This window comes from Sminthopsis crassicaudata, chromosome 1 (assembly GCF_048593235.1).
Source record: "Sminthopsis crassicaudata isolate SCR6 chromosome 1, ASM4859323v1, whole genome shotgun sequence".
NCBI lineage: Eukaryota > Metazoa > Chordata > Mammalia > Dasyuromorphia > Dasyuridae > Sminthopsis > Sminthopsis crassicaudata.
In genome coordinates, this window is record NC_133617.1 from 79476501 (window position 1) to 79491183 (window position 14683).

General features: G+C 39.6%; 1 protein-coding gene across 1 annotated transcript; it reads right to left on the reverse strand.

Moving 5' to 3' along the window:
- Positions 1–4229: 4229 nt before the first annotated feature.
- LOC141547740 (tripartite motif-containing protein 64-like) lies at positions 4230–5105 on the reverse strand. Its single transcript, XM_074276300.1, has one exon. It carries the CDS (start codon positions 5103–5105, stop codon positions 4230–4232), a length of 876 nt encoding a protein of 291 aa, XP_074132401.1.
- Between the last annotated feature and the right edge of the window lie 9578 nt (positions 5106–14683).

Below are 14683 nucleotides of genomic sequence, written 5' to 3' on the forward strand. Positions count from 1 at the left end.
TTTGTAGGATAATTAGAGAGGTTCTGATGCTGAGATTCCTGAGGACATGATGAAGTCTAATATGTCTTTCCACTTTATATCTTAACAAATATTTGTGATCAGAAGCTTGCTAAACCAGATTTTCTTTCTGTGTTGAATGATTTTGATGTGTGAATGGGAAGTACTTGTTGGAAAATATTCTTTCATTTGGGAGTTCATCCTACCAAGTGAGATCTTTTTCATAATCAACAATGAGCATAAATATGAAGCATATGCAAAGGACTTTCAAGAGGAGGAACGAACTAATATCTAGGGATATTGGAAATGACTTTGAATTGAGTTTTGAAAAGTGTTAGGAGTACCAAGACAATGAGATAAAGGGGGAGACAATCGATAAATGGTCAAAGCATATGAATAGACAATTTTCAGATGAAGAAATTAAAGCTATCATATGAAAAAATGTTCTAAGTCACTATTGATTAGATGAATGCAAATTAAAACAGCTCTGTGGTACCATTTCATTCCAATTAGATTGGCTAAGACGACAGGAAAAGATACTGATAAATGTTGGAGAGGATATGGGAAAACTGGGACACTAACGCCTTGTTGATGGAGTTGTTAAATGGTTCAACCATCCTGAAGAGCAATTTGGAATTATTCCTAAAGAGCTATAAAACTGTACATACCCTCTCTGATCCAGCAGTGCCCCTACTGGGTCTGTATCCCAAAGAAATCATAAAAGAGGCAAAAGGAGCAATATGTTGTAAGATTTTAAAGTTCGAATTAGCTATCACAAATGACGCATGTGTTTTAGAAGCCAAATATAAAAGAACTTTAATAATATCTAAAAGCAGCAAAGAATAGACCTTTTGCAATAACAAGACAAGCATATAAGCATAATAACTAAACATACAATTATTAATGCAATAATCAGAATAGATGAAAAAGAGAGAGAAAACATCACCAATTCAGGGGAGCACTGACTCTGATTCATTGTGGATGGGGAATCCCATGTTCAGCCTATGAGTCCCGAACCGGGAACAATTCCAGGCAGAGCGTCCTCTCCATGGATGAGGCTCCAATGAGCCATTTCAGAGCAGGGGCTTTTATGGGGTTACAGACAAAGAAGGCTTTGGGCCAAGAATTTGGGCTACAGATGGGCCAGGGGCTTTGGGCTTTGGCCCATCTACTTGGCTATTGGCCATGGAAATACAGATGTGTTAGCTCAACAAGGAGATAACCATGAGGGGCTGCAAAGTTGTAATTTATAAATGACTTACATGGGAAATTAGCCATTTCTCCCAAGTACTGTCCTTGAGTTTCAGGAGGGGCTAGTTCCTGCAACATAGATAAGCAGTCAAAGCATACATGATGCAGTCCTTGAGAAGTCAAAGTGAACTTTCCTTGAGAAGTCAACTAAAGGATAGAGTGAACTTACTCAGGAATAGGGAATATTCCTTCACATGTGCAAAAATGTTTGTAGCTCTTTTTTTTTTTTTTTTTTTTTTTTTTTTTTTTTTGGTGGCAAACAACTGGAAAATGAGCAGAAGCCCATCCTTTGGAGAATGGCTTAATAACTTAGGGTATAAGGAAGTAATGGGAAATTAATGTTCTATAAAAACTGATGTACAGGCTGATTTTAGAAAGGCCTGGAAAGATTTACATGGACTGATGCTGAGCAAAGCAAGCAGAATCAGGAAAACATTATACACAACAACTTTGTGCTATGTTGAACTAGGAGAGACTTGGTTCTTCTCAGCGCTTCAGTGATCCAAGGCAATTCCAATAAACTTTGGATGGAAAATGCCATCTTCATTCAAAGAGAGAACTATGGAAACCATGTAAATCAGCACATGTTATTTTTGTTTCCTTTTCTTGTTTTATTTTTTCCTCTCTGTTTTCCCCTTTTATTCTGATTTTCCCTCCCAATATGATTCATAAGGAAATTTGTAAAAACAAATGAATGTACATGCAGTCAAAAACATTTTAAAATGGAACTGGGGAAAATAAAAAATAAAATGGGGTGGGGGTGGGGGGTTGGGGTGGAGCAGAGAGAGAGAGCCAGAGCCAGAGCCAGAGAAACAGAGAAACAGAAATAGAGACAGAGAACTTCAACATGGAGGACCTGCAGTAAGTACAAAAGTGGGTGTTGGAATATTCATCATTAGACTAGGGTACAGGCAGCAACTAATAGAAATCAGACATACTGGAACAGCTTTTGTGAAGGTAGTAATATGAAATAAAAGTTGTAAAGTAGGAAATTGATGGTTAAGGGCTTTAAGTAGTTAATAAAGGCTAGATTTTGATTTTTAAAAAATATTTTTGGGCTTCTGAGATAAAATTTTAAAAATTCAGTTTGTAATTTAAAACATCAATCTGCCTTTCAGCTTCTGTTTCATATTATTTCACTTTTCACTATATCCCTTCAGGTCCTCAATATTTCATCTAGAAAGCCTGTTTGCTGTTCCCCAAACTCATCATTTTCATCTTGTTCTCCCAAAAGTTCTCAAACTTTTATTATCCCCTTACACTGTAAAAACTGAACATGAGTCAGGGAGGTTTGTTTGTTTGTTTTTTCCTGGGTGTTATGACCATATTTCCCGTGATAGAAATTAAATTTTAGTATTAAGAAAATAGGTTTGATCTCAGTAATTTTTTTCAGGGACTCCCCAGGACATAATTACAAATCTGAGCCAAAGCTAGAAAAAGAGCCCAGTAAATATAACTGATATTGTCCAATAGAAGGCGACTCTAACCCACGTCCTTTTAAACAATCCCAGCCCTCCCTTCACCCCTAGTCAAAAGCGGGGATCTGTGAGGAAAACGCGGGAGGCATTTTGAAGGACACACAGCAAGAGAGGAGATTCTCCCACACCCCCTTTCAACTTCCGGGAAAGTTCAAAGCTGTCTCTATAGGTAAGCCTGGAGAGGAAGTGTGTCTCCTCACTCCTGTCCTATCTCCGGGCCCCGCCTCACTTCCGGCGACACTCTAGAAGCCGGAGAATTTGTAGTCTCGGTGCCCCAGTAAATAAGAGCTACATTTTAATTCTTTACCTACCGGTAGATAAAGATACAGTCACAAGGACTCCAGGAAGGAGAAAGAAGAGAATAAAGATAAAGAAAGCAGGAATGAAGACCTGTGAGAAAAAGCTTTGCAAATCTGTTCTTGGGTAAGCTCCTCCCTACCTCCTCCCACACTCTCCAGATCCCGCCCCTCCCCCAGTCCATTAAAACTGCAGGGAATGTACCTACTCTATAATGAGACGTGTGCACTTGTCCAGATGTGTGATAAGGCCGACTTTTAACATCCCCCCTTTCTGAATCCAAGACTTATTTCTCAAGTAAGGGTACAGAAACAACAGCATTCAAATGAGGTTTTTTTTTTTTTTTTTTTTTTTAATTTGTTTTTAACGACTGAAACAGAAATGTGAAAATTCATAAACAGACAGGATCCACTGAAGAGAAGAGAGTACAGACGTTTGTGAGTGATACACTTCCGTTTTCTGGGTGGAAGACAAATTTCCATTGGATGAAGAGGGTTTCCCCATCATGAGATAGGAGCTCCTAATTCTCTCAGAGGAGGGGTGGAAGGGAAATCTCCACTTGGTGAGCAGGGAGACTCTACATCATGAAACAGGCGATCCTCCTTCTCAAGGAGGAAGGCTGGGAATGGAGTGACCACAATCCGGGAGCCTGCTGGTGGCTTGAGAAGTGTTCTCTGGGGAAACGCTCATTGAGGTGAAAAGCAACAAGCACAAAGATGGGAGTCCATTGGACAGAGAGTCATGGGCCCAGGCTCAGTTCCTGGAAGTGGGGGGCCGGGACAAAAGACGGGTGTGACGGGCGCTGTGAAAGAAATGGGGTGGAACTTATAAATAAGAGAGCGCCGGAGAACATTGTAAAAAACAAGAGTTCCAGGGCTATATTGCAGGTAGACCCCAACCCTGAGTATCGGGCCTTTCAACCGATGCTTCAGTGATCCAGGATAGGATCCTACAAAGTAATTATCTCTCTTCTTAATACATCGAAGCAAGAAGGCAAAGTCATAGGATTCCACACCTCTGGGCCTTTTTCTCCTCAAGTAGGTGGTGTAGATGCCCAGTGCCCACTGAGGTACCTGACTCACATCCACCTCCCAGTAGTGAATGCCTGATCTGAAGGCTGGCTTAGCAAAGACAGCATAGCATTTTGAGTCTTCAAGAGGCTGGGACACCTTCCAGTCTTCTGTAGCCTTCACACTCTTCCTGTCCTCAGAAATACTCACACAGGAAGTGACTGATGTGGGGACCATCCTGATGTCCACGTCTGAATCGATTGAGCATCTCTATCAGGCCAGGGATGGGATACTCTCTCAGCTCTGGGATGAGAGTGTTGGCCCTCTGGGACAGCTCTGTCTCACTCCTTTCCAGGAACTGCTTGGCATCCTGTAGCAGATCCAGGTCGGGTTGGTAGCTTGTTTCCTGCAGTTGTAGCTTGAGCTTCTGAAGGGTTTGTATATTCTGGGTGAGTCTGTCCTGCCTTGCCATTTGCTCTTGCCTTATCCTTTGAAGACATCGGAATTCTTCCTCTATCAATAAGCGGTGCAGTTTGAGGTATTCTCCTGTGATCATTCTTTTCCAATTCACAGGCCTCTGCTGAGCTAGAAGGCTCTGAGCTTCTTTAAAATGCTTCCCCAAATTTCTCTGCATGTCCTCGAGCTGTTTCCTGCACTTGGGAGCAGCCTCTCCTACAGGAGAGATCCCATGAGCCTCATGCTCTGGGGTTTCACAGCATGTCACACACAATGGTGTCTGGTCGTGTTCGCAAAACAGCTTGAAGACTTTCCCATGAAGGGCACACTGGCTCTCTCCATTAGTACTCTGCAAAACCTGGGAGCTGAACCTTTTAACCAGGTCAGTCAGCTGTGCTAGGCGCTCATTGACTGGGGGCACTGCTCTGATCTGGGGCACTTGCCTGCATTCAGGACAAGAGAAAGCCAGGGTTGCTGCCCTCCAGCAGGAGGAGAGACATTCTCTGCAAAAGCTGTGCCCACAATGGAGGGTGACTGGCTCAGAGAAGTAGCTCCTACAGATGCTGCAGGTGATATCAGTCTGCACTTTCTGCAGCATTTCTGCAGCAGCATCCATTCTTCTCTCTCCAGTTACTTCTCTTCTTCAGCAGCTGAGATGAAGACACTTCACTGGCAGTCAAGGCAATGCTTCTGAGCAGAAGAATGCTCTCCTTTTATAGGAGGTAGCCCAGCCCTCCTGGAGCCTCCCAGAGGTGTGAATCCCCTGGCCTGCAATCCTGCAGCTCAACCTGTCAACTCTTCCTGGTTTCAGCACCCTTCCCCCCACCCCTTGAGTTCACACCTCTGATTGGCCCTTTTAGGTTTTCACCAAGCTGAGAGGGCTCCTGTGTCTGCAACGAGGAATGCTATGAAAACATGGAGGTTTAGCTCAATGATTTTCAAATCTGATTTGTACATACACTTTCAGGAGACAGAACATTCTGTAGCCAGATTCTTTCCTTTTCCCTTCCCCACCCAATCAGTTCCCAAGACTGATCAACAATTCTTTGCCCCTTTCCCTTTCAGTCTACTTATGGAAAGTCACAGAATTTTTGATCTGAAGGCTATCTATCTCTCTAGTCATTTAGTCCCACCCACACATGAAGACCATGCCCATGAGAACATATCCAAGAGCACATCCAACATGGTCATTCTGCTTTAAGAGGAAAGCCACCACCACAGTGGGGCCCTTGTGATTTCTTTTATTTCATTTTTATTTTTTTATATTTTAATAGTTTTTATTAACCAAATATATACACGGATAATTTTACAGCAGTGATATTTGCCCAAATTTTTGTTCTAATTTTTCCCTTCCTTCCCCCCCCCCCAGATGTCAGGTTGACAAATACATGTTAAATATGTTAGAGTATAAATTAAATACAATATATGTATCCATGTCCAAACGGTTGTTTTGCTGTACAAAAAGAATCAGACTTTGAAATAGTGTATAATTAGCCTGTGAAGGAAATCCAAAATGCAGGCAAACAAAATTAGAGGGATTGGGAATTCTATGTGGTGGTTCATAATCATCTCCTAGAGTTGTTTTGCTGGGTGTAGCTGCTTCAATTTATTACTGCTCTATTGGAACTGATTTGGTTCATCTCACTGTTGAAAATGTCCACATCCACCAGAATTGATCATCAATTGTTGTTGAAGTATTGTTGTTGAAGTATACAACCATTTCCTTGACCTCTTTTATTTTCAGTGACTTCTGTTTCTCTGCAAAGTATCTCCTTCCCTCCAATTCCATCCTCTCCACAAGCAACTTGAGGATTAAAAACGTCTAAAATGCAACTTCAGGAAATAATCAGAAAAACAGACTTGTTTCTTAAGTAATGCAATGTATATTTTTGTTCCAGTCTTATTAAAAAGATGTTTTTTTCATGCAAAAAATACATGCAAAGACAATTTTAAATATTCATCTTTGTAATCCTTCCTCTACTCCCCCATCCCCTTGATTGTAAGCAATCTAACATAGGTAAAACATGTGCAATTTTTCTAGCCTTATTTGTGTACAGAATGTATTTTTACAAACAGTTCAGCATATCAGGCACTTTAATTGAATTTACTTTTTTATATTACAATTACCAGAAGAAGTCTTAGGGGGTGTTAAAACTTATTTGGGAATTTCTGGTTTCCTTTCCTTCACCCTACCTTTCTTTCACAAATGGAAGTCTTTGAGGGTAGAGTCTACTTTGCTTGTCTTTGTTTCTTAATATCTTGCAGTTTCTGCCAAAATTGAAGGTAGTTAATTGAATTGAGTAAAAAAGGATTCTAATGGTAGTAAAAGGATGTGGAAGGCAAGAGATTTTCCGGCCACTTTGCTTATTTTTCCATTTGCTCAAATATTGACCAATATTTCTAGATCTTCTGTGAAGCTACTCTAGTGTCAGGAGCTCCTGTAAGTGCTGCTGTGAATATTGGGATTATGATGGGACTCAGAAGGGAAACTTTCCTATGTGTTATCTCTGATCTAAAAGCCTCAGAACTATTGACAGGGGAGAGAGGTTGGTCTAGAAGTGGGGAAGTAAGGAGGCCTGAAATTATCTTATTAATTATATTAATGAAGTGACTTCTGGGGGAAAAGAATTCAAATTGTGTGTAAGAGAGATGGTGGGGAAAGAGAGCTGAAAGGATTGTGTAGAGACTTGTGAACTGTGTCTGAGGAGTGTTTCAGTTAATTTATATAGAGACATGGATAAGTTGAGTTAATATGAGAGGGCAAGGTTAGTGAGGTGTTGATTAGCCCTGGTCTGCTCTGATAATACTGTTTCATGAATGGGGAGGAAGAAAGTAAGTTCTAGTATAAGACGCATTTTTAATTTCTCAGAAGGTACATTTACAAGGCCCAACTTCCAACCAGAAGTAGAGTTTCTACCTTCTGAACTTAGCCCAGACTCACTCTTCAGAAAACATTTTAAAAAAACTTTTTGAGTGTAGAAATGCCAAGAGAATAGTTGACTAATTCCTTTTTTTTTAATTTTTATTTTTTAAAAAATTGTTTAAAATTAATTTTATAATTAGAACATTTTTTGATGGTACATATGCATAGGTAATTTTTTACAACATTATCCCTTGTACTCCCTTCTGTTCTTAATTTTCCCCTCCTTCCCTCTACCCCCTCCCCTAGATGGCAGGCATTCCCATACATATTAAGTATGTTATAGTATATCCTAGATACAATATATATGTGCAGAACCGAATTTTCTTTTTCTTTTCTTTTCTTTTTCTTTTTTTGTTGTTGTTGCAAAGGAAGAATTGGATTCGGAAGGTAAAAATAACCTGGGAAGAAAAACAAAAAATGCAAACAGTTTACACTCATTTCCCAGTGTTCCTTCTCTGGGTGTAGCTGATTCTGTCCATCATTGATCAATTGGAACTGGATTAGATCTTTTCTATGTTGAAGATATCCACTTCCATCAGAATATATCCTCATACAGTATTGTTGTGGAAGTGTATAATGATCTCCTAGTTCTGCTCATTTCACTCATCATCAGTTGATATAAGTCTCTCCAAGCCTCTCTGTATTCATCCTGCTGGTCATTTCTTACAGAACAATAATATTCCCTAACAGTCATATACCATAATTTACCCAACCATTCTTCAATTGATGGGCATCCATTCTTTTTCCATTTTCTAGCCACTACAAAAAGGGCTGCCACAAACACTGTGGCACATATAGGTCACTTTCCCTTCTTTAGTATTTCCTTGGGAGATAAGCTCATGAAAGGGTATGCACAGTTTGATAACTTTTTGGGCACAATTCCAGATTGCTCTCCTTAATGGTTGGATTCTTTCATAGCTCCCCCAACAATGCATCAGGGTCCCAGTTTTCCCACATCCCCTCCAACATTCATCAATATTTGTTCCTGTCATCTTAGCCAGTCTGACAGGTGTGTAGTGGTATCTCAAGAGTTGTCTTAATTTGCATTTCTCTGATCAATAGTGATTTGGAACACTCTTTCATATGAGTGGAAATAGTTTCAATTTCATCATCTGAAAATTGTCTGTTCATATCCTTTGACCATAGCAATTGGAGAATGCCTTGGTTTCTTATAAATCAGAGTCAATTCTCTGCTTTTCAGTGTCTGAAGCCAGACGTTTTTCTACTACCCCAATGGCAGCTACACGGGCTCTATGGAGACTTGAATCAAAGAACTGATGAGATAGCAGCAAGAAAGCATCTGGCCTACCAGAGCTCAAATTGACTTCTTCAGTTTCTAGGTTATTAATAATCAAGTAACTAATTAGGCTTGGCGGGAAACCAATAAATTAATGGTCAGTGGTTGCTGTTCCAACCAAACACATCAAAGCAGACCCTGAAATGCCTTAAAGCCCCTTGGTAAGTGAACTCCCCTGACAAAAGAAAATCAGTCCTGATTGTTGGACATTCACTGGGGAGATAAAGTAAGTCTTTAGCTCCTCTTGCTGGGAACATGGCTTGATCATGAGACTTAGCAGCTTCAAGGCATGTGGATGGGAGAATCCCAGTCAATCAGAATTTTTCATGAGCTAGGTTGCCCTGTTCTCTTATGGAAGGGATCAAGAAAAGGGGTGTCTTCCCCAAGGCAATTCTACCTGTACTCTGAACAGGAACTGAGTCTCTCAGGAGTAACTCCTGCCTACCCAAGTAAGGAGTCTGTGCCTTAAGTTATAGGGACTAATGTCATCACTCAGCCTTCATCCTCAGAGATTGACTGAATTTGGTCTTGACAGTAGTGAAAGGAAAAGGGAGGAGTGGGAGTGCACAAAAGGTCTACCTTCTTGGACCTTTACTACAATTCTTTGAGGTCAATAGCATTTCTAACCTTGGCTTCATTTGAGAGATGAACAAACTAATGCTTGCCAAAATTAATGGTGCTATTACTAAAAAGTTTGAGAATTAGGATTGGATTCAGGTCTTTCATGATTACAATTCCAATATGATATCTACCTCATCATTAAGTCACTTAGTGTTTTCAGTGAAATAAATGTTATAGACAGAGATAAAAAGAAAGCTACCATTTTTTATCACACTAACAGTCTTTTCTGAATACATCTCTATATGCAAGGAGGCATTTATATGTTATGTAGGTAACCCAAGGTAAAACTTGTCCAAGTTTCTCTACCTTAGTAAGAAGCAGCTCCTTTGGAACTTTGTATCTCAAAAAGTTTTTCTAGGCACTGAGAAATTAAGTGACTTAAGTAACATGATTATGATCCAGGAAAGGATTTGAATCTTAGTCTTCCTGACTTTGAGACCAAGTTCTGGTTCCACAAAAATGATATATTCTTGCGGCTTTATTTTACCATCTTTTCCTGTAACTTTCAGTTGCACAGTAATGTGGCTATCGGGAGAGGAAATCATAGGGCAGATTATGTTCAATCCTCCATCACTGTTGTGTTAGTGGAAACAGAAGCACCTTTGTAGTTCTACCCTTGCTTGAAATGAAGAACTCCCTGTTCTTCTGGTGGGCAGAATTTATTTTTTCCTTCTGAATTATCTGATAACCCTACAAACTAATCCAGAAACATGTAACTCTGCAAGATTATTTCCATCCAGTTCACCTCCACTGCATTTTGATTCTCTGAAAATAGAGAAATGAGCCCAGTAAAGCTGTTCAGTTCAGATCTTAAATCTGAGTCATCTTATTGTGGCCTTAGGTTGCCTTTATCGAAGTGTTCACACAATTCTCTGCCTAATCAACCCAAATATGAAATTTTATATTGAGGTTGTTTGGATGCTACTTTCTGAAAAGGAAGTTTTCAAAGTAGAGTTTATCTTGGAAGAGAAAGCAGAAAGGGTGAAGGAACTGGAGATAAGTGTGAGGACTTTAAGGAACAGAAAATGTTTATTTTGGAGGAGACTTGATCAAAGTTTTTAAGTATTTAAAGGACTTTATTGTAAAGAGGGATTAGAGCTGTATTGCCTGGACTGAGAGTAGAAGTTGGAACAATATGTAAAATTCAATTAATTTCAAGGTGATTTGGGGAAACCCTCAGGAAATATTAACCTTTAGAACTCTCCAAAAATATATAGTCTGCCTCAAAGCTTTTCAAGAGAAGTCTGTAGAGTTCTTTGTAGAAAGGATTTTGGTTTACAGGTTAATAATCAATTTTGAAGTTATTTAAAATATTTAAAACTAATCTGAGCAATTAAGCTATTTTTGAGACACCAGCTGGCTATATTTACCTGCTAGCTTGTATATAAAATAGTCATATTTTTGTTAATCATAACTGTCACTGATCACTTTTGTGTGGAAATGGTAAAAAACTTGCAGATCAAACACATGTTGATCAGAGACTGCTAGCTAAATTAGTTGAAGCCTTAAGGCCTCAGTTTTGGCTTCTGCAGAGTCATGTGATTTTAGCTAAAGCCTGGCCTACATTCTATTGTCCAAAGAAGGGATTACAAGTAAGAAGCTATCCATCGCCTCATGTACTGCATTCCACTGACCAAATAGGGGAATAGAGACTTAGGTAACCAATCACAACATATAGAGGGTGGGATTTTTGGAGTTCTTTGTTTGAAATGCATTAAAACTCTGCCCTCTCTCAAGGGAGTGGCCCTCCTGCTGTGAACTTTGGCTCACAAAATGGGATGGTTCGCTTCTGTAGATTCTAATAAATAATTCTGCTTTCCATGAGTGTTCTCTCAGTAGTCATTTTTGGGTAGGGGTCTTTTTACATCCTACACGGTTGGGGGCTCGTCCGGGATGGGGTCTTTGGAGAAGATGGCTGTGTACCCCAGACAGGGACATGCACCTACAGAGCAGTTTTCTCCATGGTCTGTGACTCTGGGTCTCCCTCCCTCTTTGACAACAACAGAGGTACTCAGTGGAAAGCAGAATTGAAGACTGAAGATAGTAGAGACCTCCTGGCCAGCATTGCAGCCTGAAAGATAGGTACACATATAAAGTCGAGTTAAGCTCTCAGGAGTCTGGGGTCTATTGGCTGGGTCGAGGGAGACCCCGAGAGATTAGCCCCCCTAAATTTGGTTTTGGTGTGGACTGCTGTCAAGCCAATGATAAAGGACTTTCTGAGTAAACTCTCAGGTGACTGTGGGCGTGTGGGTGACCTCCACAGATAATGGAATAGAAGCAGTCCAAGAAGGTAAGTAGCTATAAAAGGGAAGAAAACTGGGAGAATGCTCCCAGGACTATTTGGGTATATCAGACTTAAATCTGTATGTAAAAGTTGAAAATTGAGTTCTCTGTGTGTCTGTTTTGCATTTTGTGTTCTGTGTTAAAAGTTAGCAAGCTTGTAAGAGATAAGAATTCAGCCTCTGTGTTGCCATGATAGGTGAAGATACCATTGTATGCTTAAGGGTTATAACCCCTTTGTCTTGTTCTTATTATCCTCCTTCAGTCATGTGATCATATCGGTAATGCAACATCACCATAGGGTAGCTAGATGATATGGTGACAGAATAGTGACCATGGGAGTGACAAAAATCTCATTTCAGATCTAGCCTCAGACATCTAGTTAGCCTAGTTATGTAACTCTGGATAAAATCACTTAACTTCTCTCTGCCTTAGAAAAGCAAGGAGGGGAAAGAAACAAGCATTTATTAAGTATCTATGATGTGCCCAGTACAGTGCTAAGTTCTTTATAGATATTGTGTCATTTAATATTTACAACAACCCTGGGAAGTAGGTGCTATCATTATCCCCATTTTATGATTGAAGAAACTTAGGCAGGAAGATGTGAAATGACTTGCCTAAAATCACACAACTAGTCAAGTGCCTGAGACCAAATTTGAACTCAGGTCTTCCTGACTGAAGATCCGCTGACCTGTTTACTGTGATACCTAACTGTCTTAGTTTCTTCATTTGTAAAATGGTGATAATAGCACCTGCCTCCTGATGTCATAAGGGTCAAATGAGATATTAGTAAGATATTTTACAAATTTGAAATGCTGTGTAAGTGCTAGGTATTACTGGTATCTGACTTCAAAGTGGAATCAGTTCATTTCTTTTTGAAATATCTTTGAGGTATTCTACTGCGTTGCTTACAAGCAACACACAAAAGGAGGCTGAAAAGGCCAAAGAGGGGGTACATTGTGCAGGGTTGTGATGACGAAGGCCAGAGAAATACCGGGGGTAGGAGGTAGGTGAAGAAATAGCTTTCTTAGATGCATACAAACATACTTAAATGGAGACATTCGGTGGCACTTTCTTCTGCTTTCCCGTCAGCGAGTATCCAGAGTATTGATGAGGTGTGAGCAGCAAGGCTAATAAAGTTTGTAGGATAATTAGAGAGGTTCTGATGCTGAGATTCCTGAGGACATGATGAAGTCTAATATGTCTTTCCACTTTATATCTTAACAAATATTTGTGATCAGAAGCTTGCTAAACCAGATTTTCTTTCTGTGTTGAATGATTTTGATGTGTGAATGGGAAGTACTTGTTGGAAAATATTCTTTCATTTGGGAGTTCATCCTACCAAGTGAGATCTTTTTCATAATCAACAATGAGCATAAATATGAAGCATATGCAAAGGACTTTCAAGAGGAGGAACGAACTAATATCTAGGGATATTGGAAATGACTTTGAATTGAGTTTTGAAAAGTGTTAGGAGTACCAAGACAATGAGATAAAGGGGGAGACAATCGATAAATGGTCAAAGCATATGAATAGACAATTTTCAGATGAAGAAATTAAAGCTATCATATGAAAAAATGTTCTAAGTCACTATTGATTAGATGAATGCAAATTAAAACAGCTCTGTGGTACCATTTCATTCCTCTTAGATTGGCTAAGACGACAGGAAAAGATACTGATAAATGTTGGAGAGGATATGGGAAAACTGGGACACTAACGCCTTGTTGATGGAGTTGTTAAATGGTTCAACCATCCTGAAGAGCAATTTGGAATTATTCCTAAAGAGCTATAAAACTGTACATACCCTCTCTGATCCAGCAGTGCCCCTACTGGGTCTGTATCCCAAAGAAATCATAAAAGAGGCAAAAGGAGCAATATGTTGTAAGATTTTAAAGTTCGAATTAGCTATCACAAATGACGCATGTGTTTTAGAAGCCAAATATAAAAGAACTTTAATAATATCTAAAAGCAGCAAAGAATAGACCTTTTGCAATAACAAGACAAGCATATAAGCATAATAACTAAACATACAATTATTAATGCAATAATCAGAATAGATGAAAAAGAGAGAGAAAACATCACCAATTCAGGGGAGCACTGACTCTGATTCATTGTGGATGGGGAATCCCATGTTCAGCCTATGAGTCCCGAACCGGGAACAATTCCAGGCAGAGCGTCCTCTCCATGGATGAGGCTCCAATGAGCCATTTCAGAGCAGGGGCTTTTATGGGGTTACAGACAAAGAAGGCTTTGGGCCAAGAATTTGGGCTACAGATGGGCCAGGGGCTTTGGGCTTTGGCCCATCTACTTGGCTATTGGCCATGGAAATACAGATGTGTTAGCTCAACAAGGAGATAACCATGAGGGGCTGCAAAGTTGTAATTTATAAATGACTTACATGGGAAATTAGCCATTTCTCCCAAGTACTGTCCTTGAGTTTCAGGAGGGGCTAGTTCCTGCAACATAGATAAGCAGTCAAAGCATACATGATGCAGTCCTTGAGAAGTCAAAGTGAACTTTCCTTGAGAAGTCAACTAAAGGATAGAGTGAACTTACTCAGGAATAGGGAATATTCCTTCACATGTGCAAAAATGTTTGTAGCTCTTTTTTTTTTTTTTTTTTTTTTTTTTTTTTTTTTGGTGGCAAACAACTGGAAAATGAGCAGAAGCCCATCCTTTGGAGAATGGCTTAATAACTTAGGGTATAAGGAAGTAATGGGAAATTAATGTTCTATAAAAACTGATGTACAGGCTGATTTTAGAAAGGCCTGGAAAGATTTACGTGGACTGATGCTGAGCAAAGCAAGCAGAATCAGGAAAACATTATACACAACAACTTTGTGCTATGTTGAACTAGGAGAGACTTGGTTCTTCTCAGCGCTTCAGTGATCCAAGGCAATTCCAATAAACTTTGGATGGAAAATGCCATCTTCATTCAAAGAGAGAACTATGGAAACCATGTAAATCAGCACATGTTATTTTTGTTTCCTTTTCTTGTTTTATTTTTTCCTCTCTGTTTTCCCCTTTTATTCTGATTTTCCCTCCCAATATGATTCATAAGGAAATTTGTAAAA

What these genes read in the sequence shown, in the direction of transcription:
- LOC141547740 (XM_074276300.1), bottom strand. Translation starts at nt 5,105, where the DNA reads ATGGATGCTGCTGCAGAAATGCTGCAGAAAGTGCAGACTGATATCACC.